The 26192-nt window shown below is 41.0% G+C and overlaps 1 protein-coding gene across 3 annotated transcripts in view; it reads left to right on the top strand.

The window, feature by feature from the left end:
* The first annotated feature begins 1633 nt into the window (after positions 1-1633).
* Positions 1634-26192, top strand: part of RASGEF1B (RasGEF domain family member 1B) — a 623038-nt gene continuing 598479 nt past the window's right edge. For 2 of the 3 annotated variants that reach the window (XM_074396345.1, XM_074396343.1), the window contains exon 1: positions 1634-2006. In XM_074396345.1, coding sequence (XP_074252446.1) covers positions 1938-2006 — 69 coding nt within the window. In that variant the 5' untranslated portion in view covers positions 1634-1937. The remainder of the gene's footprint in view (positions 2007-26192) is intronic. The other variant, XM_074396344.1, reaches the window with a different exon arrangement.

The following is a 26192-nucleotide window of genomic DNA, read 5'->3' as shown; positions in this document are numbered from 1 at the left end:
CCCCAGAGCCCATGACACAGTGCTTGAGACATTCATAGGTACTTATTACACATTAGTTTTCTTCTCTTTCCGTTTTAGGCCAGCCTGGGGGTACCTTGCTGCCACATTTCTTGATTTTGCTGCTGGAGGTTAGCTTGTGTTGTGGCAGCGTTCTGGAAAACAGAGAATAAATAAAAATAACATACTTAGAGCATTAGTTTTACTCATGAGGGGTAGGTCTTTTTGTTTTATAACAAGCCTGAATATTTCATAGGGTAGAATGCAGAAGATAAAACTAGATAGCCAAAAAAGTTTGAGAAACACTGAGATGGCATATTCAAATTAATTTAGTTTGACATCTTTCCTTCCTCTTTTATCCCTTAAATTCACAGTGAATTTGCTGCCCCAGCTAGAATTCTGGAACGGCAATTAACGAAATCGGGACCCAGCTATTTATCAGCATCCATCTTCTGTTCATCCTGTCCAACAGGTATTTATGGAGTGTCCACTCCATGCCCTGGGTGTCACTGATACAGTATACTTGAAGTAATAAAAACTTTTCTAGTTCTGTTTCCTTGCAAATAAAATCAGGTGGTTTGACACAACTTTCTCTAGGGTTGTATCTGTCACCAAATCTAGTGTTTTCTCAGTCCTCATAAGTTTACGTCATCATTTTTTACATAGTACGGCCATGTTTCTCAAAGTACAGCCTGGGGTACCATCTACATCCGAATCTCCTGAGATGGCCCAGGATCAGAATCAGAATCACTGGATCAGAAACATAGGTTGGGGACCCAGGACCTCTCATGTTAAACATGCTCTATAGGTCATGTCATTCTTATGCACGTTAAAGCTTGAGATGTACAGCTATGGGGGTGCCGAATAAATACATAATATAGGCCTGGCCCTAAAAATGTCTTTTTAAATGAAAAGACAAGCCTTCCACGTTTGAGACAAGCTCAGGAGCCGGGATTCTTGCTCCTGAACTTCAGTGAATCTTTTTCAGGTTTTGTTTTTTTCCCTCCCCATTTTGGAGGGAAAAACAGGGCCACACCTGTCTCTGTCACCTGGCTCTGCCGGTCCTTGGCTCTTCTTGCCGGAGCTAAGGACAGAGAGGGAGCTGTGATCTTGGAGCTTTGCGGCCCAGGCCCTAGTGCCTACAGTCACCTTTCCCTTCTGGGGGCTTACCTGGGCCTGCCCGATTCACGGGCGTGGGGATAATGTGAGAACAGGAGGGGGCGTTCCTCCTCCGAGGCTTCGGGAGCCTTTTCCCTTTCCCAAAGGAAGGGCGGGGCGGCGCCGGCCGGCGCGGGAGCCCCTGAGGGCGGCTTGCTCCCGGGTCAGTCAGCGGAGCCAGGCGGCCGCCTTTCCACCTCCGTGAGCGCGGCCGAGGGGAAAACTGGGGAAGTGGGTCAGCCCGGCGGCTCCCACCCACAGACCCTCCCCGCCCCGGCCGCCCGCCCTCCCCCGGAGCTCCAGGCGTCTGCTCCCGCCCGGCGGAGTCGCCCGAGTGGCCCTGCCCAGGGGCGGGGGCGGGGCGGGCCGGTCCCTGCGCCGCGGCGCTGCGCCCGCAGGCGGCCCTTGCCCGTGCGCGGCGCCCGTCCTGCGGCTCCGTCGGCCCGCCCGCCACCCCCTCGGCGGGGCCCTTCCCTTTGCGATGGTAATAGTGACATTCAGCGGGAAAGGCTAGCGCGGCGGCGGCGGCGCCCCGGCTCCCGCAGCGCGGAGGCTCTGGCCGCGGACCCGGCTGCGCGCGCTCGCACCGTAGGACGCCGGGGGCGGGCGGCCGCCGCTCTCTCCCCGCCCTGCCCGGCCCCGCAGCCACCCCCGCGGGGCAGCCCCCGAGCCACGGCCCGGGCTGGCTTGCGGGCTGCGGGCAGGACCCCGGCGCTCGGGCTCTGGCGCGGGGATAGGACAGAAGCGGCGCGTCGGGAGGGACCCTGCCTCCCCGCTCGTATATGGCAAAGTTTCTCGCCGAGCTCCTGGGCTGCACGTTGCCGAGCAAGGGCGCCTCTCCCATGTTTGAGGTAGGTGGAGGGTGTGTCCCCTGAGGGACCCCTGGCCGGCCCGGGGTCCCCGCGAGTTGACACGTGTGCAGGTTCACCTGCCTGGTTTCCACCTGGCCATGGGGGCGGGGTGAGCAGGGGAGGAGGGCGAGGAGGAGACCCGGAGCTTAGGAGCCCGGATTCTGGCTCCTGAACCTCAGTGAATCTTTTTCGGGTTTCGTTTTTTTTCCCCTCCGCAGTTGACAGGTGAACACGTTTTCTGTCAATCTGGCTGAGTTCTGCCAGTTGCTCTTTACCTAAAATGCCAGGATGTCTAAAAATGAGCAGTATCCTGCAGTCCTCTTTGCTGCCTACTTTGTTTTTTTCCTTTTAGTCTGAAAAACGACAGAAAAATCTTCCGGTCAAAAGGTTTCCACCTTCTTACCTCCTCCAACGGCTCCCCTCCCCCAATCTCCCGCACAGCGCAAACTCCATTTAAGTTAACTTGCGTCTTCTGTGAGTGAGATACACTAGGGATGAGGAGGGTTAAAAAGAGATTTGCCAAATCAGGTGAACAAATGGCAGTTCCTAAGGCAGGTCCGTCTAATTGCTCACACCTGCTTGCGGTGGCAGTGCTGCTGCGGTGAGGCAACTCCGCACGAATCATTTAGGAGGGGCTGGCTGGCGTTCCTATACTGACCACTCAGTAGGGAGAGTTTCATGCTGTGGAACCCCTCCCCGGCCTCCTTATCTCTGCCGTGAGAACAGAGAGTGTCCTGTGTCTCTCCGCCCTGCCCTTCCTCAAGAGACTGCCTGACACGCCGGCCTGAGGGACTCGGCCAGGTTAACCCGTGCTGCAGTCCGCGTTGCACTGCGCTCCTCCCCCAGTCACAGTCACGGTAGCCTGACGGCTTTCCCGGGCAGCCACTCCAGGAGCTGCCCCAGCCTTCCCTGTCTGCAGTTTCCTGACTGGCCAGAGAAACACAACTTGGTCTCTTCTCTGGTGAAGGCAGGAGTTGTCCTTCAGCAAGGCACCTCTTCAGGTTCCAGACTCTTAATATGTTTCCTGGCTGCTGGTGAGTCTCTTCTCACCTTTGGCACCTGTAGCTGTTCTTACCTTCGGAGATTTTATGGTCACATACCTTTGATTTTGAAGCTCAAATTACCCAACCCATAACCTCCATTGTGTGACAGAATGGCTTTTAAGCAGGGAGATCCCAATAGTAGGTGATAAGGAGGAGCTGGGAGAACAAGAGTGGGGTGGGAAGGCCTGGGCATTTGGTAGCCTGAAACCTGTAAAATAATGAAGAACCTGGAAAAATTGTTTTCCAGACCTGCTGGGAAAATTAGCTGTCACCTTTGGCATGCGACATCACTGCCCATTTGCTGGTTTGTGGAGTGTTATATAGCATTTGGGGGTCAGTCTGGAGACCTGAGATACTCCCTTAAATTGCTTTTCTCTTCGGCTTTCTCTTCACTTGTGTTTGGATTTTTGTTCTTAAATCACCAAACATGCCAATTGATTTTGGTTGTGTATACTGCCTTTTGGTTATATATTTGGTTGTATAATTCCTGCTGCTTTTATCCTCCAGCCAATAGATGCCCCATCTTGATTTTTCAGAATGATTGGCTCCCAATCATTCCAGAGAGGAGGCAGCCTATAAAAATTAGGCACAGACATATTTAGACAATTAAAAAAATGAGAGGCTGTGTTTTGTCTTTGAAGAGTTCCCAGGAAAGGGAATTCCCTCAGTCCTTGGTCACACCTCATGTCTTGTTCTGTGTTATTTTCCACCCATCTAGAGGCAGGAGCTATTTTTAGCATTTGCCTTCTCTGTCTTTCTACAAAGGATTGAGTCATTATTGGCTGACTTGACCTAACACATCCCACCTAGGTATCGTTCTTAATCAGTATTGCTGGACAATCTAGGTAATCATCCCTTTCGTACCTCTGGGGAAAATCAGTGCCCAAAGATGAAGAACTGAGTTAGGAATGTGCTTGAGGATGCTGGGTTCTCAGGCAATAGCCCCTTCAACACACTCTCACTCATAAATGAAGAGGCAGTCATTTGGGAAGGAAGGAGAGAGAAATGTGTAAGAAAGATATTCTTAAACCTTTCTAAATATTCATTTCCAAAAGTGAAAGTGCTAGGACACTTGAGAGAAATTTAGGCAGCTTTTCATTTTCGCCAAATGCTCCAATTCTAACTTGGTTATCTTTAATTTCAGAGAGATCAGGAGAAGAGATGGATGTTTTTCTAATGAATGGCCTTTGATTTCATTTTGGTTAGAATGTGGACAAGAATGTAGTTTCTTCCCACTCAGGCCACTTAGGTTTGCACAGAGGATATTCACCCTGAGAACTGAATCTGGGACCTCTTAATATGTTTGCAGTTGTCTGGCAAGAGGGAGCAAATGACAGGTTATAGAGAAAACAGGGCCAAAAAAAGTCACTGGTTGAAAAGCAGCTCCAGTGTGTGCCCTGCGGCACCATCTTCATGGGCTAGGGACAGAGCAGGTATACTGGAAACACAAAGTGTCTTAATGATCATTTTATTATCCTTTTGCTTTATCTTAGTAAAGTATTTCAGTTCGCACACCAAGTTGTTGAGAACAATTAAATTTCTACAAAAAAGCAAAGGATCTTAAGTTTACCCCAGGACCATGGCTGTGCCCTGAGCACTGCTCTGGATATTTGGAATAATGGTTGTGCCACACCAATGCAGAGCACCTACAGAAAGAGTGGGCTTGCTGTGTATTCTGATGTCCAGAAGCATGCAGGCAGGTGGGTTTCAGACCTCGCAGGTACCTGTGTGCTTGAATGGATGGATAGATGTCTGGCCCTGGCATCCATTCCTCCCCCATGAAGCTCTGAATTATGAACCTGACCTCCCCCTCCAGCCCCAGTCTTGCTTTTCATGGTGCCTGAGTAGCATTTGGGGTGGTAGTTAGTCAGTGATGGGGTTTGAGTTCCAGGACAGGAAGTGGTGGGAAAATAATATAGTCAGAGGCTGTTACTTTTTCATCTTTTCAAATGATGAAAATTTGAAAAGATGAAAAAGTAACCTCAGTCCACAAATCTGCATTTTTATTTTCTTGCGGGTTTTTTTTTTTTTTTTTTTTTTTTTTTTTTTTTTTTGACGGAGTCTTGCTGTTTGCCAGGCTGGAGTGCAATGGCACAATCTTGGCTCACTGCAATCTCTGCCTCCCAGGTTCAAGTGATTCTCCTGCCTTAGACTCCCAAGTAGCTGGGACTACAGGTGTGTGCCACCACATCCAGCTGATTTATATATTTTTAGCAGAGATGGGGTTTTACCATGTTGGCAAAGATGGTCTCGAACTTCTGACCTCATGTTCTGCCTGCCTCGACCTCCCAAAGTGCTGGGATTATAGGCGTAAGCCACCACACCTGGCCAGTTCTGCATTTTAAAATCCCTGTTATTCTTCATCATCTTACCTGGTGGTACACCTTTAAGAAGCCAAATTCATTGGGCTGAACGCATAGAAAAGGGATGTTTAATTCCATACCACTGTTCGTGATTATGGTCTCCAGAATTGACAAACTCATGTATACTGTATGTGTTTTTGCATTGTTTTCTATCTCCACTTGTACTACTGCCTAACTGTGACAATACATAATAACTATCAGTTATTGCCTACTCTAGGCCAGCATTGTTCTGAAGACGTACTATCCATGATCGCAGCTATCCTTTACATAGTCTCATGATAGAGGTGTTAACAACCATGTGTTACAGATGAGAAGATTAAGGTTCAGAGAGCTTAGTTTGCTTAAGATCACTCTTGTAATGAATGCTGGAGAGAGGATGCAAACACAAGTCTGCTTTATCTCAAAGTTCACTCACCTTCTCCAACTGTAGTTACTTGATATTCTGGAGTTTGTTTTGTTTTGCTTTTTGTTTTACCATTTGTTTTTTAACTTCATTCTTAGATATATTCTTTTTGGAAGAAGGAAAGATAATCTCCCATTCTCTCACTGCCCTGACTATGTTACCATAGAGATGTGTATTAGTTTTCACACTGCTATAAAGAAGTACCCAAAAACACACACACACACACACACACACACACACACACACACAAACAAACAAACAAAAAAAACAAAAAAAAAAGAAAAGAAAAGAAAAAAAAAGAACAAGAAAATAAAAAAAGAGAAAAAACAAAAAGAAGTACCAAAAACTGGCAATTAATGAACAAAAAAGTTTTAATTGACTCACAGTTCTGCATGGCTTGGGAGGCCTTACGAAACTTACAATCATGGCAGAAGGGGAAGGGGAAGCAGGCACCTTCTTCACAAGGTAGCAGGAAAGAGAGAGACAGCAAAGAGGGAAGAGCCCCTTATAAAACTATCAGATCTCCTGAGACCTCACTATCATGAGAACAGCATGGAGGAAACCGCCCCCATGATCCAATCACCTCCCATCAAGACCCTCCCTTGACACGTAGGGATTACAATTCAAGATGAGATTTGAGAGGGGACATAGAGCCAAATCATATCAGGATGGCACAAATGTCTTATTCCCAGAGACATTTAATCAAAAGCTGATCGAACTTGAAGTTGTTAAGGGCAGATTCAAGTTCAATTGCCATGATGATTTATAGATAGCTTCTATTTATTGAGCATTTCTGTGTATTGGCTTGTTTTATTGCCCCAATAATGTGGTAAGTGGTATTGTCATCCCTGTTTTGGAAATGAAGAAGCCAAGGCTCAGAGTGACTACATGAATTGTCCAAGGTCACTCACCTACTAAGTGTTTTGATCTGGAAGGTAAATCCTGGATTCTGGTGCCACAGTGCTTTGCCAGCTATCTGTATTGACTTACCTGGTTTGTAGCCTCTGATTTTTTGTCTCATCTACTCTATCTTTAGTACTATTACCAAAATCATCTTTCTAAAAGCCCAACTCAACATAGTACCCATTTACTTTCCTCAAATACTTAATTTTTTTAAGTCTGGCATGGTGGCTTATGCCTACAATTCTAGCATTTTGGGAGGCCAAAGCAGGAGGATTACTTGAGGCCAGGTTGGGCAACATAGTGAGACCATGTCTCTACCAAAAAAAAGAAAAAAAAAAACATAACCAAGCATAGTGGTGTGTGCTTGTAGTCCTAGCTACATGGGAGGCCAAAGCAGAAAGACTGCTTGAATCCACGAGTTATTGAGCTTGCAGTGAGCTATGATAGTGTCACTGCACTGCACTTCAGCCTGGTGACATAGTGAGACCCTGCCTCAAACTCAGTTTTTTAAAGTTTTATTTACTTACTTTTTAGAGATGAGATCCAGCTATGTTGTTCAGGCTAGACTTAACCTGCTGGACTCAAGGGTTCCTCAAGCCTCAGTCTTTGGAGTGGCTGGGACTACAGGCGTGCACCACTGTACCAGCTACTTACCCCAGTTCCATTAATGGTTCACCACCTGTGCAGATTCAACAGGGTATGCAGACTTCCTCCACAGTATGGTCACTTCCTGGTTAACTTGCCGAATCTTTCCTTCCTATCACTATATCCCTAATATTCCAGCAAATTTACTCCCATTTCTTGATTATGTTCTCTCACTTCCAAGCTGTTTCTCTGCCCAGAATATTCTTCCCCTAATAGTCATCTATTGAAGTTGTATCTTTCTTCAAGGTTCAGCTCAAATCTTACTTCCAGATCCACCCATCTTGAACAATATCCAGCCTCTACCAGAGGCCCACTGAATATTACGTGTGTGTGTGTGTTTTCTGAGACCTTGGACAACTTCCTCTTTGAATTTCTCTAAGCTCCAGTTATGTCTTCAATGGGGATAACAGTAGTGCTTATGCAGGGTGGTGACTGTTAAACGAGTTATTGCCTGTGAAGCACTTACTTAGATTAGTGCTCAATATGTGTTAATTGTTGAGACTGTTGCATGTGTCTCTGTCCTCTTCAGTGTCAGGAACCATGTATATCTTAATTCTCTAGTACCTGGCATGTATTTTGGACACAGTTTTGTATCAAATAAATGTCTGATGGATCAAAGTGATTTTCTAACCCTCAACGTTCATAATTTTTTTTTTTGCCTTTACGTTATTTACTGTTTATCTGAAATCCAGATTTAACGTGGTACCCTGTATTTTTATTTGCCAAATCTGGTGACCCCATCTTACCTTCTCCCTCTTTCCTCTAGAACCCTGTTCCTAGAGTCCAATCCCACTTGCCTGTGGAATCCTTGTTCTTATCCTTCTCTCTTTATAGCTCCTACTCTGCCCAAGATCTTGTTCCAAGCCAAGGGAGCCACTTATAGGGAATTGCAGTTGGGTCAACTGTCTGTCCACACTGCCTCACTAGTATGAAAATGCGGGAGTGAGCAAGCTTCCTATTGCAGTGTCAGGGCTGTGACTGAGAAGTGTGTAACTAGCATTCTATTTATTCATTCTTAATGTGTTCACCAATTCAGTCATTCATTTATTCAACAAATCTTAAATGCTTTCTTTGTGCTACGTACCCTATGGAAGCCTTGTTAAGAGACACTCAAACTGTTTTGACTGGGACTTATGGTAAGAAATATATTTTACAGGCCGGGTGCGGTGGCTCAAGCCTGTAATCCCAGCACTTTGGGAGGCCGAGGTGGGTGGATCACGAGGTCAAGGGATCGAGACCATCCTGGTCAACATGGTGAAACCCCGTCTCTACTAAAATACAACAAAAAAAAATTAGCTGGGCATGGTGGCACGTGCCTGTAATCCCAGCTACTCAGGAGGCTGAGGCAGGAGAATTGCCTGAACCCAGGAGGCAGAGGTTGCGGTGAGCCGAGATCGCACCATTGCACTCCAGCCTGGGTAACAAGAGCAAAAAAACTCCGTCTCCAAAAAAAAAAAAAAAAAAAAAAAAAAAGAAATATATTTTACATTGCAATCCTGGATGCACATAGCTATTTATAACAATGAAATTAATTTTCAAGAATAATACTTTTCCTATGACATGGGATATCCTCTGATCTTTGCAGTTTTATTCTTTTTCATTCTATTAAAAAATAAACTGATAAAGATCCACTAAATTGATTTCATGGGTTATGACCCACAATTTGAAGAGCACTGCTATATAGGATAAGATTCTATTTTTATTAAACAATTTGTATTACTCCATTATCCAAGTACTATATTTATACATCATTATGCTATACATTGGGAGATTCTTGTTATCTGTCTTGGGAAACCAGTCACCATGTAATAACATTATTTTTGGTGGGAGAAAATGTTTTCAGAGTTTCAAACTACTGACTTGCCAAACAGCATTTGACAAATATCCTGTCTCTAAACTGGGGAGCATTTGGGTAAAAGATTTGGCATGTTACCCAAACATATTTTATGGTATGGTTTTTAATTTAAACAATGTGCTTGAATTTCAATGATTTCTCTCTTAGCACCCACTAATGACAAATGTGCTCCACTGGTTGGATTGATTTCCAGGACTACATTTTATAAATCTTTCAATTTTTATATTTCAGTTAACTTCATCCCTTCTCTCCTTAAAATGGATATACTTTCAAGCAGTTTTCTTTCTTTCACTGTCATTTGCCTGTTAAAGACCTTAATTTTGCCCATTACAATTGAGTAGCTGAGTTCCTTTGTCCAAGTGAATCTTGTACACTCTCATCCACTTGGTCATTCTGATGGGCTTCAAGCATCTAGAGGATGAAACGTGATCAGACTGTTTTGAAAGCAAATAGCTTGGACAAGTATGGCTGTAGCTTCTCTGATTAAATGCTGGTGGATGATCAGAAGAGAGAAGTTTACTTCAAGAATAATAGTTCCTATTGCCACAGCTGGGCTTTCTGTGCGGGTCATTTGAATTTTAAGCTAATGGATACTGGGTTTGTCTTGTAAATTCACAATTCAGTTTGTTTGAGGGCCAATTGGATTGCTCTGCCACATCTGAGCCATTGTATATGCAGGGGCAACTCTACTTACCTTTTGTGTTAGCTGCTTTTAAACTCCACATGTGGTCCTAAATGCTCACATTTCATTTATAAGAATATTTGGTCCTATTATGATTACATCTGTCTAATGGTTTCTTGCTGAGAAACTGTTATATAATTTTTTTTCCTTTTTTTAGTTTGATAAGGAAAGGCTGGTGTTTCAAATCTGCCAAATGGCCAGTGCTGAGAGCATGTCATAGGGAGCAGGGATAGAAGTTTAATTCTTTGATGTATTTCCCTTTGCTTAGTTCTTTTCAGTTTATAGTGGTGTTCTTGTGTATTATAAATTTCTTTACTTTGCATGTCTTTGATAAGATGTAGTAGGTCCAGTAGTGACACTCACATTAGGAAAGTTCTACCTACCTAGAGTTGCCTACTGAGGTAGCCCATAAGTAAAACGGCAACTTTTATTTATCTGAATTTGTGATGAGTAGAATCTGTGCTTTCTACCCTTCGAGATCCTTAAATGCAGTCTAGGCTTTGTTCTCCAAATACCTATAATATTCTAAAAGTATCTTATATTCCTTTCAAGCCCCTACATTTTCAAACCAAAATGGAAGCCTCATTTTCCTCCTGGCATCCACCTGAAACCCAGTTCTCCTTTCCAACTCCATTGTCAGCCAAAAGTGCCCATTTTCTTTCAACTTAAGTAGCACTTTCATGCCATCTTTGCTTTTTCTTCCTTTTCCTCCATGGACAATTTGTCAGTGACTCCTGCAGATTCTTTCTTGGATTTATATCTTTCTTTTTATCCATATAACTCTTCATTCACTGATCTGACAAATGTTTATTGAATGTCTGCTATGACCTAGGAGCAGTAGGGCCCAGAGAGGATTTCACAATAAGTGACTAATTGTTTTTCTTTCGTCAAGTCTCACTTCTCTGGACTCTTCCTGAATAAACTGCTATTATACCACAATGCCTTTTCATCATCACTTTCCTACGTAAGAGTCTACATGACTTCCTATTTCCAAAGGGTCAAGTCCTTAAATTCTGCCTAGATTATTTCTAAGGTGTTCTAGTAAACCTCTCACCTTGCCTAGTCAACTTTATTTCTTGCCATTGATTTTCTTCAAGGATCCTTACATGTTCAAATACAAATTCTTGCCTTTGTTTATGCTATTTGGCAGTCCTCTAACATGACTTATGTCCATTCTTTCTGCTCTTCCTTAACTGAGCCCTACGTAATCTTCAGGGCCATATCAAAGAGGCAGCTCTCCATGAAGCATTCCCCAATAAGGCAAAGAAACTCAGAACATGCAGGCTGAGGAACATATATTTGGCTTCCAATCCTGTCTCCTCTACTTCTTAGCTATGTGACCTTAATAAAGTAAGTACTTCTTTGTGCCTCAGTTTTACTTTCTGTATAATAATAATAATAATAATAATAATAATAATAACAACTACTTCATTGAGTTGTCATAAGAATTAAAGTAGTTCAAATACTTAGCATAGTGTCTGGAATATAGTAATTGACAAATAATATGTATAATAATTATTATAAAATTTCCCCTTGACTCCAGACTCTGAATTATCCCTCTTCTTTGACTATCTTAGAACATATTGTATACTTTTCTGAATGTTCTGCACTGCTGAGCAAAACGTAGGTGCTAAATCAATGCTTATTAATTTTGAAAACATTCCCTGTGCTGCTGTAGCAGAATCTAGGAACCAGTTTATTTATGAATATATTTAATTATGTTTCATGAAAATGTGACAGCCACTGTCCTTTAGTGATCCCATCTCTGATCTATGGGATGTATATTAATGTTAACTTAGGCAGCAGTTGTGCAAATGATGATAATGTACTTTTATATACAACTGTGGCAGAAGCAGTACTTGAAAAATGTGCCAATTATAAATGCCACTTAAATGAAATTCAACCACAGATTGCAATATAATTAAATACAGAGTATTTTTTATTTTTCAATTGGGTTGCAAACATGTATCCTCAATATAGGTCAAGTGAAGCGAATCCATGCCATAAGTCAAGATTTTATTAATCAGACTTTTATTTTCCATGCCATTGGTGGAGCATTCTGGCTGGAAGTCAGGTTAGATTACCCCAAAAGTAATTTACTCCAAGGAACACTTAGCCAGTGGGTTTCCTTATCATATTTCCAGTGGGAAAGTAATGATGCCCTACTTCTCTGGAAGCTCTGTTGGGTGCCTGGAAACATGGGAATTTACTTTCATGGAGATTATCTAAACTTGACTGTAAGTCAAGTGAGGGTACCTGCAGGGAGCCACAAGGGGCTGAAAACTAAAGAATGACAGTGTTACCAATTGCAAATAACCTGCATGGGGAGTCCTAAGACCTGGATTCGGAGTCTAGACCATCTCCTCACTAGTTGTGAGCTATTGGAGGAAATCTCCTTGCCTCTCTAGTGTCAACTTTCATAGCTTGAAAATCAAAGTATCAATATTCGATTTGCTTCACTCACATAAATGTTGTGAGGCTCTAGTGTGGTAATAAATGCAAATGTCCTTTATAAAATGTCAGGCATTATACAAATGTAAATCGTCATTACTGATTCAGTAATGATGAGAACAGAAACATAAGGTGTATACTTGGCATCCTGGGCATGCAGGAGCTTGCTGGGGAATGGACTGTTGGGTGGTATAAATGATGAAGGATCGAAATGTTTCTGTTTGAAGGGTAGAGAAGGAAAGATGAAATAGTCAGAATTTTCAACTAGACTCAAGGTTTATGAATCCAATGCTTAGGTCACCAAACAGGCCTCTCATCTTTCTTTGTAAAGGTGTTTTGAAATGCTTAGGAACTTTGGTGACAGGCTGAATTTCAGGCAGCCTTAAGATACTATGGTTTTATTTTATGGAGATTTCTTTCCCAGAATTATGTTATTCAGTTTAGAATATGATTGTGAAGGGATATGGTGGGAATTAATCTGACCATGACTAAGACCTCAGAGGAAGCCTGCAGGCTTGAATGGATTCCTATTGGTCAGTGGAGTTTACAGTTTGCCTTGGGTGGAGTCTACTTTTCTAGAGAAAGTACTTGATTTATTTTTAGTTTCTCACCATGTCTAGTATATTTTACCTTAAGCAGTGCATCCTGCCTTGGGGGAGCCCTATGGAAGAAACAAAGTAGGGTAAGGTTAGCCCAGCCTTGAGCCCGTAGACAGATGGGGAAGCGTGACTGCTTGAGTGGTTCATTCCCCTTTTATATGTAGGTCCCCACAATGGCTGTAACCACCAAAACATATGACAGGTTCATATGTCTCTTACTTTTTCCCTGAGAATCTTCATACTTAGCTTTGGTGAAACTGGGTTAGGCATAGACATCTCTGGGATTTAATTTCCTCTCTGTAAATTTGATGTTTAATGAGATCCTACCTTATGAGGTAGTAAGGTAGTGTATGTAATGTATTTAGCTCAGTGTCTGTGACATAGTTATTCATAACAACAATAATTTATCTACTAAACTAGTCCTTGAGCATCCCATGGTTTCAATTTTTAAAATTCTTATTAGTAATTATCTGGAATTGTGCTATTTACTTGCAATGGGCACAATTGTATTATAGCCAGGGGGAAGGGGGGGGAATAGAAAGTATAGAGAAAAGGAATAGTGAGCATTAAAAAAAAATCTGAATTGTTGGGTCAGAAATTCCATTTCATTCTTTGTTCCAAGTGTAATGCCAACTTTGTTATTAGAACCATGTTAAAACTTTCTTCTAAGAGTTCAAAATACTTCCATACTTAAGCTTTTATATCTGTGACTACTGATGCCTAGAAGGAAAAATAACACACTCGACATTCTCCAGGCAGTCCCTATCTGGTAAATGAGAACTATCCCAAGGATCAGTAAGTAGAAGTAACAGAGGCAATTGTTCCTAGACGGTATTAAAAAATTTCCCAGAGGTATATAATGCATTTATAATGGAGGCCCCCCTTGCCATGTCAGAGCTGAGATTTGGCTATGTCCATTATATGACAACCTCTGGAGTCTATATGTAGCCAGATAGGTACATAGATATTAAAGTACTTTCTGAGAACTCAACTTTAACTAGGTTTAAGAATAAAATTCTATCAGCATAGGGGAGGAGAGATAATCAGTGACAGAAGACCAATTGGAAGGGCTGCTGGGCTAGATTGAGAAAGAGAGTCTGAGGGTCTAGGATTATAGACTGCAGAAACAGATAGTGGCTGGTGTTTGAACTCCCTCCTCTTTCTCTCTGCCTCCTGAGTCTAGTGCCCTGTGCTAGGAAAAACAGCTTAACATATCATGACCCAAGCAACCCTGCCACAGTGCCCTTTCAGAGAGCAGAATCAAAGGAAGCAGCTTTTTCGATGCAAGGGAGCACTGGTGGCCTGGGCAGAGCAGTCATGGGCAGTTTGCTGCAGGGGTGAGGGGTGCACAGACCACCTGGAGCCAGTCTGGTTCAGTGGCTGCCTGGATTGTTTCAAGTGCTTACATGACGTAATTCCCCCAGAGGACACCTCCTGACACCAGAGGGAGGAGGGATCCTTGGAAGAGAATTTTATATTCTTAGGGTGGGAGTGAGATTCTGTGCCTAACAATATTTGGGTGTAAGTGATAAGGTGACTTCCTTTGTAATTGTATTTGTGTACATAAAATAGATCCATATAATACTGTCAACTTCCTTCTTTCCGATTCTATTCTTGAATCAGTGTTTCCCACAGGTTACAGGTTGGTCTTTTGTGAAATTGAATCCTCCACTGATACGGTTTGGCTGTGTCCCCACCTAAGTCTCATCTTAAAGTCTAGTTCCCCACATGTTGTGAGAAGGACCCAGTGGGAGGTAATTGAATCATGGGGGCAGTTACCACTATGCTGTTTGATAGTGGGTGAGTTCTCACAAGATCTGATAGTTTTATAAGGGGCTCCCCACCCCCACACTCCCATCCCTGCTCATTCTTCTTCTTCCTGCTGCCACGTGAAGAAGGACTTAGCTTTCCCTTCCACCATGATTGTAAGCTTCCTGAGGCCTCCCTAGTCCTTGGAACTGTGAGTCATTTAAACCTCTTTCCTTTATAAATTACCCAGTCTCTGGTATGTCCTTATGGCAGTAGGAGAACAGACTAATACATCCACCAAGGCTTTGTTTTTCTCACAATGAGCTTACTTTTGATGTTCATTTCAACCACATTTTATATGTGTTAAAAGTATTGTTTGTCTGTTAGGAGAAAGTGGGGTGGTATAGAGAGGTCAGTCACACACACAGCCACATGCAGATAGAAAGACAGACAGACACACAATGATTTGCGCCTGAAATGGCCATGATGATTAAACCACATCATGGCTAGTAAAGTGACTCAAGAAACCTCACTGATTTTATTTACCAACTTTGCTCCAGACCTTAAACATGCTTGTGTACCTGAAGCCAACCTCACAGGTTACTTCTCAGTGGTTAACAAACTGAACTTACTTTCCTTTAGAAAGGGAGTTTCTCTCGTGCCTTTTTCCTGTCCTCCAGCTTAGGGAGTTCCTTTCTAAGAATCTGTGACATAGCTATGTGCAACTTCATTTTTTCCATCTTACTCTGCAGATAGAAACTGATTTCATTTTTTCTCATGTATAAAGAAAAATTGCATCTGATTTCGCAGGCCAGAAAGAAATGATTGGAAAGCATCCAGTCAAGCCCTGGGGAACTCCCTAAAATTATCCTCCACCTTATGGACTATCCAGATTGTTTGTATGTGTGGCTGGGGAAGATGGAGGCAGGGAAGAGGGACTTGGGAAATACAATTTTCTGATGCCCAGATGCTGTGAATATGTCAGATGGCTGGGTGAGCACTCCTTACGCCTCCTGTGATTTTTAGGAGTCTATTTGCTTGGTGCCAGGTTTGTATGTCCAAGCAGTGGGCAGACCCTTGGGGTTCCTAGTCAATGCAGCTCCATCTCTCTGCATGTTGTGTGGACTTTCCTTACATGTGAATACTTCCTAGACAAATGGAGGGACTTTTCTTGGCCTACCTTGGGTTGCATTTTTGATTTGGAATTGCTGTGGGTTGGAGTGACTAAGAAATGCTCTCATTTTGCAGAGTTGATGGGCAATAAACAATATTAATGGTTCTTTAGAATTTACCAAAGCGTCTTACATACATTATTTGACTAGAAACAGAAATGTCAAGGAGCTATTTTATCCTGTGTACAGAGGGAAAACTAAGGAACAAGGAAATAAGAAATATTAGCAATTGGAAAAGAGCTTGAGTCTAAAATTGTTTAACCAGTTTTGCAGATAATTAATTTACCACCTTTTTCCATGTAAGCTTTCTTTCTTTTTTTTTTTTTTTGAGACGGAGTTTCGCTCTTGTTACCCAGGCTGGAGTGCAATGGCGCGATCTCGGCTCACCGCAACCTCCGCCTCCTGGGGTCAGGCAATTCTCCTGCCTCAGCCTCCTGAGTAGCTGGGATTACAGGCACGTGCCACCATGCCCAGCTAATTTTTTGCACTTTTAGTAGAGACGGGGTTTCACCATGTTGACCAGGATGGTCTCGATCTCTCGACCTCGTGATCCACCCGCCTCGGCCTCCCAAAGTGCTGGGATTACAGGCTTGAGCCACCGCGCCCGGCCAAGCTTTCTTTCTTAGTAGGGTAATGGTTATCAGGGATTGGGTGAGAGTAGGAAATGGGAAGATGTAGGACAAAGGATACAAACTTGCAGATATGTAGGAAAAGTTAGTCTAGAGACTGAGTGTACAACATGCCTTTATAGTTAATAATGGCATTTTTGTGAAGAGAGTAGATTTTACATGCTCTAACCCCCTCCCCCCACACACAAAGGGTAACTGTATGAGATGATTGATATGTTAATTTGATTGAAAGCAGTAACGATTTCACTATGTATAAATACATCTAAACATCATGTTGTATGCCTTACATATATTCAAGAAAAAAATAGCACTAGAAAATCATCGCCAATTGAAATCATTAATATGAAAGTTTTGAAAATCATAAAGTATTACAAAAATATAAGGTATCTATCTCAAATAGAGTTTAGGACAATGCAGGGTGCAGCTAAATGCCATAAAATGTTATTGTTATTTAAATGAAAAATTTCATCATTAGTAAAGGGCCTTTACATTTCTGGCCTTGCACATTTATGTGAATACAAATAGGAGCAGCTTTAATGATATGTTTCCAGAATTATTCCCAAGGCTTTTCTTTCTCACAACATTAGTATAAATCACATCTGTCATTTCTGACCATCCCCATCTCTTCCTTTGATTTCAGTATATCACTGTGTAAAGAGTACCCAAGCTATGAACTGTAGAGAATAGTTATATTTTTCTCTCTGGACAAATCATTCCTAAGGTGCAGCTGGTTGGGGTGATGACCCAGGATTTTATGTTATGGAATCTTCTGTTCTGCTGACTGAGAGGATTATCAGTGGTAGAGAATAATCAACACATTTTATGGCACAGGGCTTTGTGGATTTTGAAGCACTTTCACCAAATCTCTCTTAACAGCTTTTGCTACTTTATTATTCCCATTTGATAGATTTAGAAGCTGAGGTCCAGAGAGGTAAGGTGAATGTACTGACATAACAACAGGCTGAAACTGATGGAGCTAGGACTTGAGCTCTAGGTCTTCTGTTTCCAAGTTCTTCCATTCCTTCTAGGGTAACCTAGGTGTTAACTGTGTTCTCTCACCAGTATAAGGAGGCAAGCAAGACTCATACACATTTATCATCTCAGTGATGACCTCAACATCACCAAAGCAAAGATGTGACACTTCCCACTTCCTGTATCTAAGGCTGCCCTTTAGTGATTATCCTCTAGAGCTTAAGTTTGAATCATTATTCTCACCTGACACTTACTATCCATATGACCATAGACAAGCTACCGGACATCTCTAAGCTTCAGTGTCTTCATCTGTAAGGTGGGGACAGTGGTTATTATGAAGGTTTAATGAAGAAATAATGCAAAGTGTCAAGCACTATGCCTGGCATGTAATTAACATTAGATGCTATCTCTCTTCTTATTTTTCTTGTTTTCTACTTTATGACTGGGCTTGATTTACAGTTTAGCCAGGTTCCTAGTGTATTAACATTTTTGGAGGGGCAGATATTCAGTGGACATGTGATGGGAGTGAGAAAGGCCTAGGAGAAGACCCCTACTATAGACTTTGTCCTCAGCCCTCATGGAAACCAAATTAGACTCCAGAGCACTTGCGGTGATAGAAGATTGGTTTGATTTTCTTTTCTTGGTAAATAAACCAGTGTTTGTTTTTCTTTGTGAAGTCTCTTGCTCACCACATACAATGTGCTATGCTGATAGTTCGTTGAGCAAGTTTTTACTTAGTCCCAATTATGTGTTCCATATGTGTGCTTGTTGCTGTAAGGATTACAAATAGAACAAGATGTGGTTTCTGCCCCAAGTTTACTTGAGGAGGCTTGATTTCTAAGCACAAAAATAGCGTCCTATTCTGAGCTGAGGTGTGGTAGAAAACCACTATGTATGTTCTAGCGTAAAGATTTCATGAGCTAACTTACTCTTCCCAACATACTTCCAAGTGCTGTGACACCACTTAAAATATTTCTTCAAAAGGAGTTCATTACAGAAGAAACAATGCTTTTCCAAATTGATGCTATAAATAGGCAGAATACATTATCATTTGTATCTTGCTACTTTCTAAGACACAAGTAATGATTAAAAAATTTGTATCTTGCTACTTTCTAAGACACAAGTAATGATTAAAAAATCTCAAAAAAATTGAGATTATGTCTGAGGTTGTATCTGGTTGTAAAACCTTTTTCAAATAATGGTTCTTTATTCGATTTTCTGATTTTGTTTTGTAGTGCCTTAGGCAAATTACTTTCCGCATATGTAAAATGCTCTAAATGAAAAGATCTCACTGGACTGTGCTGTACGTTAAATGAGATATGATGTGAAAGCACTTAGCTTTCACTCAGCGCCAGGCACATGGTAGCAATATGCAGTCAGCAATATTTTTCTTTCTATATTGATGAATATGCTCCTTGTCTTTCCTAGACTAGAGATTTAAATGAAACTTGCTTTTGGAGTCCCTCCTCCTGTTGTTCACTTTTATTTTGCTATCCCTTAGAGCATTTTGATGTTGTTTACAGCTTGTCATGGCTCCTTATGCATAGCCCCTCAAAGAGTTAATAATGCTGTGCTTCAACCTTTCTGGTTTGCTGGAGCTTCTTAATCAGAGAAATCATTATAGCTCATTTTGTGCAACCCATTGATGTCCAGAGCAACTAATTAGAACGAGAGAGTACAGAAAATCAATCTTTACTGTAACGTTGACATTTCTTCCAACTTAAGCAGTTGGTTTGCTTACATTCTTTGTGCAAACCTGTGGAGATCTAAAATTATCCCAGATGACTACCTTAAAGGTTTCTAATAGGCTCTTGGTGTTAAAATAAAGATTATTTGAACATTAAATATATAGTCAGAACTTGGAAGGGATCTAACACATTACATGAGCTCACTGGACAAGCAGTTTGCACTCATGACATCATTAAAGAAGCTCTTGGAGAATCTAGCCCATTTATAAGTAGAGGGAAGAGGATTGTGTTAGGTATTTCCTTTAGCACTGCAGTTCTTGACCTTCCCCACCACAAGTTCCAGGAAGACAACCTGCATGAAATACAGCAGTAGAGTTCTCTTGGCTGCAGTTTCTAATTGGGTTTGGCCAATGAGGAATTTTGCTGAGAGAGACTGGAGGCAGTGAAGACTGGGCAGGCAAGACATTTGTTACCACTACTCCCTACATGTGGGATCTCCTTAGGCTGGCTGTGTCCCTCTACCTAAGATCACATCTCTTGTAAGGTGGTCCTCACTACACAGCCTCTCTCCAGTTTCCTGTTATTCTCCCATCTCTTGCTACTTTAGGGTTGGTAATTGGACATGTTACTCGCCTTAAAATATTGCACAATGTCTTGTGGTTTTCCTATGTCTTTCCTGTATCTTTGTAAAGAGTCAAAGTTTTATTGAATTTTCCTTAAGTTACCTAATTTGAATATAACATCTGTTTCCTACCAGAATATTGAATGATAGAGGAACAGTAGCAACTTCTTGAAAGATCTAAGTGATGATCTGAATGACTGGTTTGTCAACAATTCCGTCAGTTCATTAAAATGCTGTGTGCTTCATTATATATGCATGTAAAAGTGGATAAATTCACAACATGAATTCACAAGAATGATATATAATGATGTAACTTGTTTGGGTTGCAGTTTGTAGTTAAATGAAAAGTGGTTTGGGTTGAATGAGGATATTATTAGAGCTTCTGTAAATGTCAGTTTTGAAACAGTAGAGTGTTTACAGATGTAGTAGAACACAAAATCATTGCATCCCTACTTCTTAACTAGCAAGTGAGGAATTTGAATCCCCAAGAAGTTAGATATTGAGTTGCCCAAGGTCAGATGACTAATATATTGGTTCATTGTACTGCTGCCACAAAATATACCATAAACTTAGCATTATAATTAACTGAAATTTATTTCTCTCAGCTCCGGAGGCTGGGAAGTCCAAAATCAGGGTGCCAACAGATTCTGTGAGTCCTCACAGAAGCTGTCTTTCAGTTTAACCTCACTTGATAGAAAAGTTAAGGAGACTCTCTTAGGCCTTTTTTGTAAGAGCACAAATGCCACTCCTGAGAGCTCTGATCCCATGACCTAATCACCTCCCAAAGTCCCAATTTCCTCTCAATCAAATTGGGGTAGAAGATTTTAACATATGAATTTTGGAAGGACTTACATATTCAGACCATAGCAACTAGTGTGTGGCAAATATGGGTCTTAAATCTCATCTCATGACTCTAAAGGTAGTGGTTATGGATTTTGATTTGTTTTTGAAAGGGGAATTAAGTGCAAGTGAGGAACTTAAGTTTACAATAAATCACCTGTCATGTCAACTTGACCAAACAAAACAATGTTATGATGATATTAACACTGTTTTTAAATTTGTTTATTCATAAGATAATTTTTTGCTGCATAGTACTTTTTGCTTTAGAAAAATGTAACTTATACTTGTGATGAGTGATAAATTATAAAAACATTTAGAAAAGAATCCCAGTTCCCAAATATATTTTATTATTTAAAGAGTTTTTAGGGAACTGGTCTCGCTTCACTCTTTAATATTAGAAAAATACTATATTTTCTATTGTGTATGTGGTATGTGCACCCTGAGAATTAGAGTGGTTATTACACAGAAAGTGTCAGTGTTTCTGCCCTTAACATAACAGCCTAATGCAAGGGAGATAGGGTAGAGACGATACCCAAAACTGACACAAGAACAGAAAACCAAACACCACATGTTCTCACTCATAAGTGGGTGTTGAACAATGAGAACACATGGACACAGGGAGGGGAGCATCACACATCAGGGCCTGTTGGGGGATGGGATAGCTAGGGGAGGGATAGCAGGGGGTGGGGGGGATTGGGGAGAGATAACATTAGGAGAAATACCTAATGTAGATGACAGGGGCATGGATGCAGCAAACCACCATGGCATGTGTATACCTATGTAACAATCCTGCACAATCTGCCCATGTACCCCAGAACTTAGAGTATAATAATAAAAAAAGATAAAAGAAAAGTAAACAGGGTAAAATTTTCTGTTTAAACCAACTGTTAGGCCCTACTAGATAACCCCTTCAGTGAAAGGTTAGGGCCCTGAAGTCAAGGATGAAAATTTACATTTTTAAAACAGTCTCTTCTACCTTTTACATGTAGGCAGGGCAAATGATATTTGTTTAGTAAATATTTGGCAAATAAATAAATGAAACCACAGTAGGTGTTATTTCAGTATTTCAGGAATAAGAAAGGGAGTTTGGGCTGGGTATGGTGGCTCATGTCTATAATCTTAGCACTTGTGGAGGCTAAGGCAGAAGAACTGCTTGAGCCCAGGAGTTTGAGAACAGCCTGGGCAATGTAGTGAGACCCCATCTCTTAAAATATATATATATATAAATTAGCTGGGGCTGGTGGTGCATGCCTGTAGTCCTAGATATTCAGACGGCTGAGGTAATAGGATTGCTTGAGACTGGAAGGTTGAGGCTGCAGTGAACCACTACACCACTGCATTGCAGCCTGGGCAATAGGATAAGAGAGACCCTGTGTCAAAAAAAAGAAAGGAAGGAAGGAAGGAGGGAAGGAGGGAGGGAAGGAAGGAAGGAAGGAAGGAAGGAAGGAAGGAGAAAGTAGGTAGGTAGGCAGGTTCGGTCTAATTTGTGTTTTATCCAGCTCATAGTTGCTGGGCTAGATGGCTTATGCACTGGGACTTTGATTTTGCTATATATTGTGTGAGAGTGCGGTTACAATTTTTTCTATTTGGGTTTGTATCTAGAAAACCTAATTGGATTATTAATTCAATATTATCTCTTTAATAAATTAAAAAGTGAAACTCTTTAGGTAAATGAATCGATAACATGATGGTTTAAATCAATTTTACTATGAAACAATCACTTTTCTTGTGCATAAAACCTCGAAAATTAATGAACATAATCTGTATATTGGGTTTAGTTTTTATACTTTTATCCTGATGCATAACAACAGTCACTCACACCAGTCGTTGTGCTAGTTTTCTTGCATTTTTAGAATGTACTAAGATGACCTTTGCTCTAATTCTGCTTTCTAGTGCAGAATTATATAGTTAACATTAGAGTACACGTTACTATATTAAATGCATGTGTTAGAATTTTAAACTCTAAAATTTGCTTTTGTGTAATGCAAATATGTTCTATTTCCTTTAAAACATCATATATGGGTTCTTGTCTTTTTAATATCAGCACTGGCTTGATTATATTTTGAATGGTGAAGCTTTCTAAGAAAGATCTGTAGAAAAGATAATGGGAAAGCATATATTTACTCAAATGTAAAAATTATATTATGATCATTTTAAAGGCATTTCCTTTAAAAAGAAAGTTGAATAGAAAGTTATACCATTATCCTGTAGGGAGGGTGATCGATTCCATTTCATCTTATCAAATTAGTTCTCTTCCCCTATTGGACCCAAAGGTGGAAGAATACAGACCTAACAGGTTGCAGGGCTAAGGTTGGGCCATATGTGAGAGTAGGTAAAGTCACTATATGCTTATGTTTGTCTCTCTTTCTTCTTCCTTTCTTTCTTCTAAACTGATAAGGGCCAGGAAAAACTCCCACCTGTAAAAATGCACAGGTATTTCTTTTTCTTTTTTTACTCTTTCTTTTTCCTTTCTGTATTTTGAGTAGAAAGCTTTCTCAGAAAAGATGTGGCAAGCTTTCTTGCTATCCCTAGATTCACTCTCTTCCTTCCACACTTCAACAAATGTGAAGTTACTGTTCCAGCAAGAATCTCAATGTTAGAAAGTCATAACTATGTCTATTTTTTCATTGTTGGATCCCTAGCACATAGCAGTGTTTTCCAGAGAGCAAGCTTGTAAAATGAATATGTGAATGAATGAATGCATAAGACTATACATTCTTTTTTTCCACATCTTCCCTTCTACTATCTCTTTCATCATCACTAAGAAAACTTGAATAATATTCTATTTCATGAGTGTACACACTTAAGGATATAAGATTTTTTTTTTTAAGACAATCTTGTTTCGTTGCCCAGGCTGGAGTGTGATCTCAGCCCACTGCAACCTCTGCCTCCCAGGTTCCAGCAATTCTGCCTCAGCCTTCCAAGTAGCAGAGATTACAGGCATATACCACCACTCCTGGCTAAGTTTTAGCAGAGACTGAGTTTCAGCACATTGGCCAGGCTGGTCTTGAACTCCTGACCTCAAGTAATCTGCCTGCCTCAACCTCCCAAAATGTTGGGATTACAGGTATGAGGCACCAAGATGCTTTCTTTTCTTTCTTTCTTTTTTTTTTTTGATAGGTTCCTTCACTCTTTCTCTTTGGCCTTGGAGGTTTTCAGATTTGACTCTCATATTAACCTGATTACATTTGCTTTAAATATTGAGGGTGGATAGGAAGGAATGCTAGTATTTCTAATATGATTTTCCCTTCTCTCGAAAAGCACTGGACCCTCAAATATTTTAGGGTGGCATTGATTGTAAATTCTAAGATATATTGTGAAAGCAACTTTAATATTGTTTAAATTGATTAAAAATATTTGTGTATATCTGACTTTTTACATTGATACAGTTAAAACTGTTCAAGTTACTAGTATCATTCAACTGAGGAGTACAGAAACATAAAATTTAATGCATTTACTTCACTTTTTTGGGGAATTTTTTGCGTGTTCATTTTTACTTCCTGTTTATTTTCTGTACAAATCTTTAATCACCATTAATTAGAACAGTTAGATAGTAAATACAGGAGGTTTTCTTCTCAAGGAAATTAGTTTCTGTTTTATTCCAAGATGTTGATCATTTTGAAAGGTATTACAAGCAATGAAAATAGAAAAATATCCTTATTACCATAAACATGACATTAAATTGAAATATCTGCCAGGTGTGGTGGCTCATGCCTGTAATCCCAGCGCTTTGGGAGGCCGAGGCTGGTGGATTACTTGAGCCCAGGAGTTTGAGACCAGACTGGACAACATGGTGAAACTCTATCTCTACAAAAAATACAAAAAATTAGCTGAGTGTGGTGATGTGTGTGACTGTAGTCCTAACTACTCCAGAGGCGGAGGTGGGAGGATCACTTGAGCCTGGGAGGCAGAAGTTTCAGTGAGCTGAGATCTTGCCACTGCATTTCACCTGGGTGACAGGTTAGACCCTGCCTCAGAAAACAAAACCAAAGGCAAAACTATCCATGAACTTTTACTACAATAACTTTTAAAACAACCCTTTTAGCTTTTCTCCTTTTCAGTGGCCTTTCCTACCCATGGTGACTGTCCATGGTGCTGAAATTATACTGTCTTTTTAGACATACTCACAAAATGATGGTGACATAAGAAAATTTTATTCTAAGTCCCTCATTTTCAATGAATATTATGGAGTGCTTAACCTACAGCTTGTAATGCTGATCAGGAGAAGAATCCATGTGCTTTCCCCATTACTCAAGGCTGGCAAACTTGCCTTCAAACCTGGAGGATCCCAACGAGAGTTAGTTAAATGTGTAAAATTCGAGGGTTCAATTAAAAAAATGAGTTACTGTATTATGAGTCTTCATAAACTATTTGGATACAAGAAAATACAGAGAGACTCTTTTTTCTGTGTTGGCCACACTGATGAAATGTCACCAGCTTGTAACAATCCTTTTGAGGGCTTAAATCATGTTTGAATTTAAAAAAAATTCTGAATTATTTCTCACCTTTGAGTTTTTTGAAGGCCTTCATAAAACTCTGACTGACTTCGAGGTACTTTTCTTTTTTTAATTGGATTTTAGGTTTTGGGGCGCATGTAAAGAACTTGCAAGATTGTTGCATAGGTACACACATGGCAGTGTGATTTGCTGCTTTCTTCCCCCTCACCTATATCTGGCATTTCTCCTCATGCTATCTCTCTGCAACTCCCCACCCCCCACTGTCCCTCCCCATTTTCCCCCGACAGACCCCAGTGCGTGATGCTCCCCTCCCTGTGTCCATGTGTTCTCATTGTTCAACACCCATCTATGAGTGAGAACATGCGGTGTTTGATTTTCTGTTCTTGTGTCAGTTTGCTGAGAATGATGGTTTCCAGATTCATCCATGTCTCTACAAAGGACACGAACTCATCGTTTTTGATGGCTGCATAATATTCCATGGTGTATATGTGCCACATTTTCGCTGTCCAGTCTATCATCAATGGGCATTTGGGTTGGTTCAAGCCCTTGCTATTGTAAACAGGACTGCAATGAACTTTCGTGTGCATGTGTCCTTATAGTAGAACGATTTATAATCCTTTGGATATATACCCAGTAATGGGATTGCTGGGTCAAATGGAATTTCTATTTCTAGGTCCTTGAGGAATGGCCACACTGTCTTCCACAATGGTTGAACTAATTTACACTCCCACCAATAGTGCAAAAGTGTTCCTATTTCTCCACATCATCTCCAGCATCTGTTGTTTCCAGATTTTTTAATGATTGCCATTCTAACTGGCGTGAGATGGTATCTCAATGTAGTTTTGATTTGCATTTCTTTAATGACCAGTGATCATGAGCATTTTTTCGTATGTTTGTTGGCCTCATGTATGTCTTCTTTTGTAAAGAGTCTGTTCATATCCTTTGACCACTTTTGAATGGGCTTGTTTGTTTTTTTCTTGTAAATCTGTTTTAGTTCTTTGTAGATGCTGGTTATCAGCCCTTTGTCAGATGGGTAGACTACAAAAGTTTTTTCCCATTCTATCGGTTGCTGATTTACTCTAATGACTGTTTCTTTTGCTGTGCAGAAGCTGT

Source organism: Saimiri boliviensis, chromosome 3 (assembly GCF_048565385.1).
Source record: "Saimiri boliviensis isolate mSaiBol1 chromosome 3, mSaiBol1.pri, whole genome shotgun sequence".
In the NCBI taxonomy this organism is placed as follows: Eukaryota; Metazoa; Chordata; class Mammalia; order Primates; family Cebidae; genus Saimiri; species Saimiri boliviensis.
The sequence above is the reverse complement of the archived record's forward strand: the minus strand, read 5'-3'. Positions and strand labels throughout refer to the sequence as shown.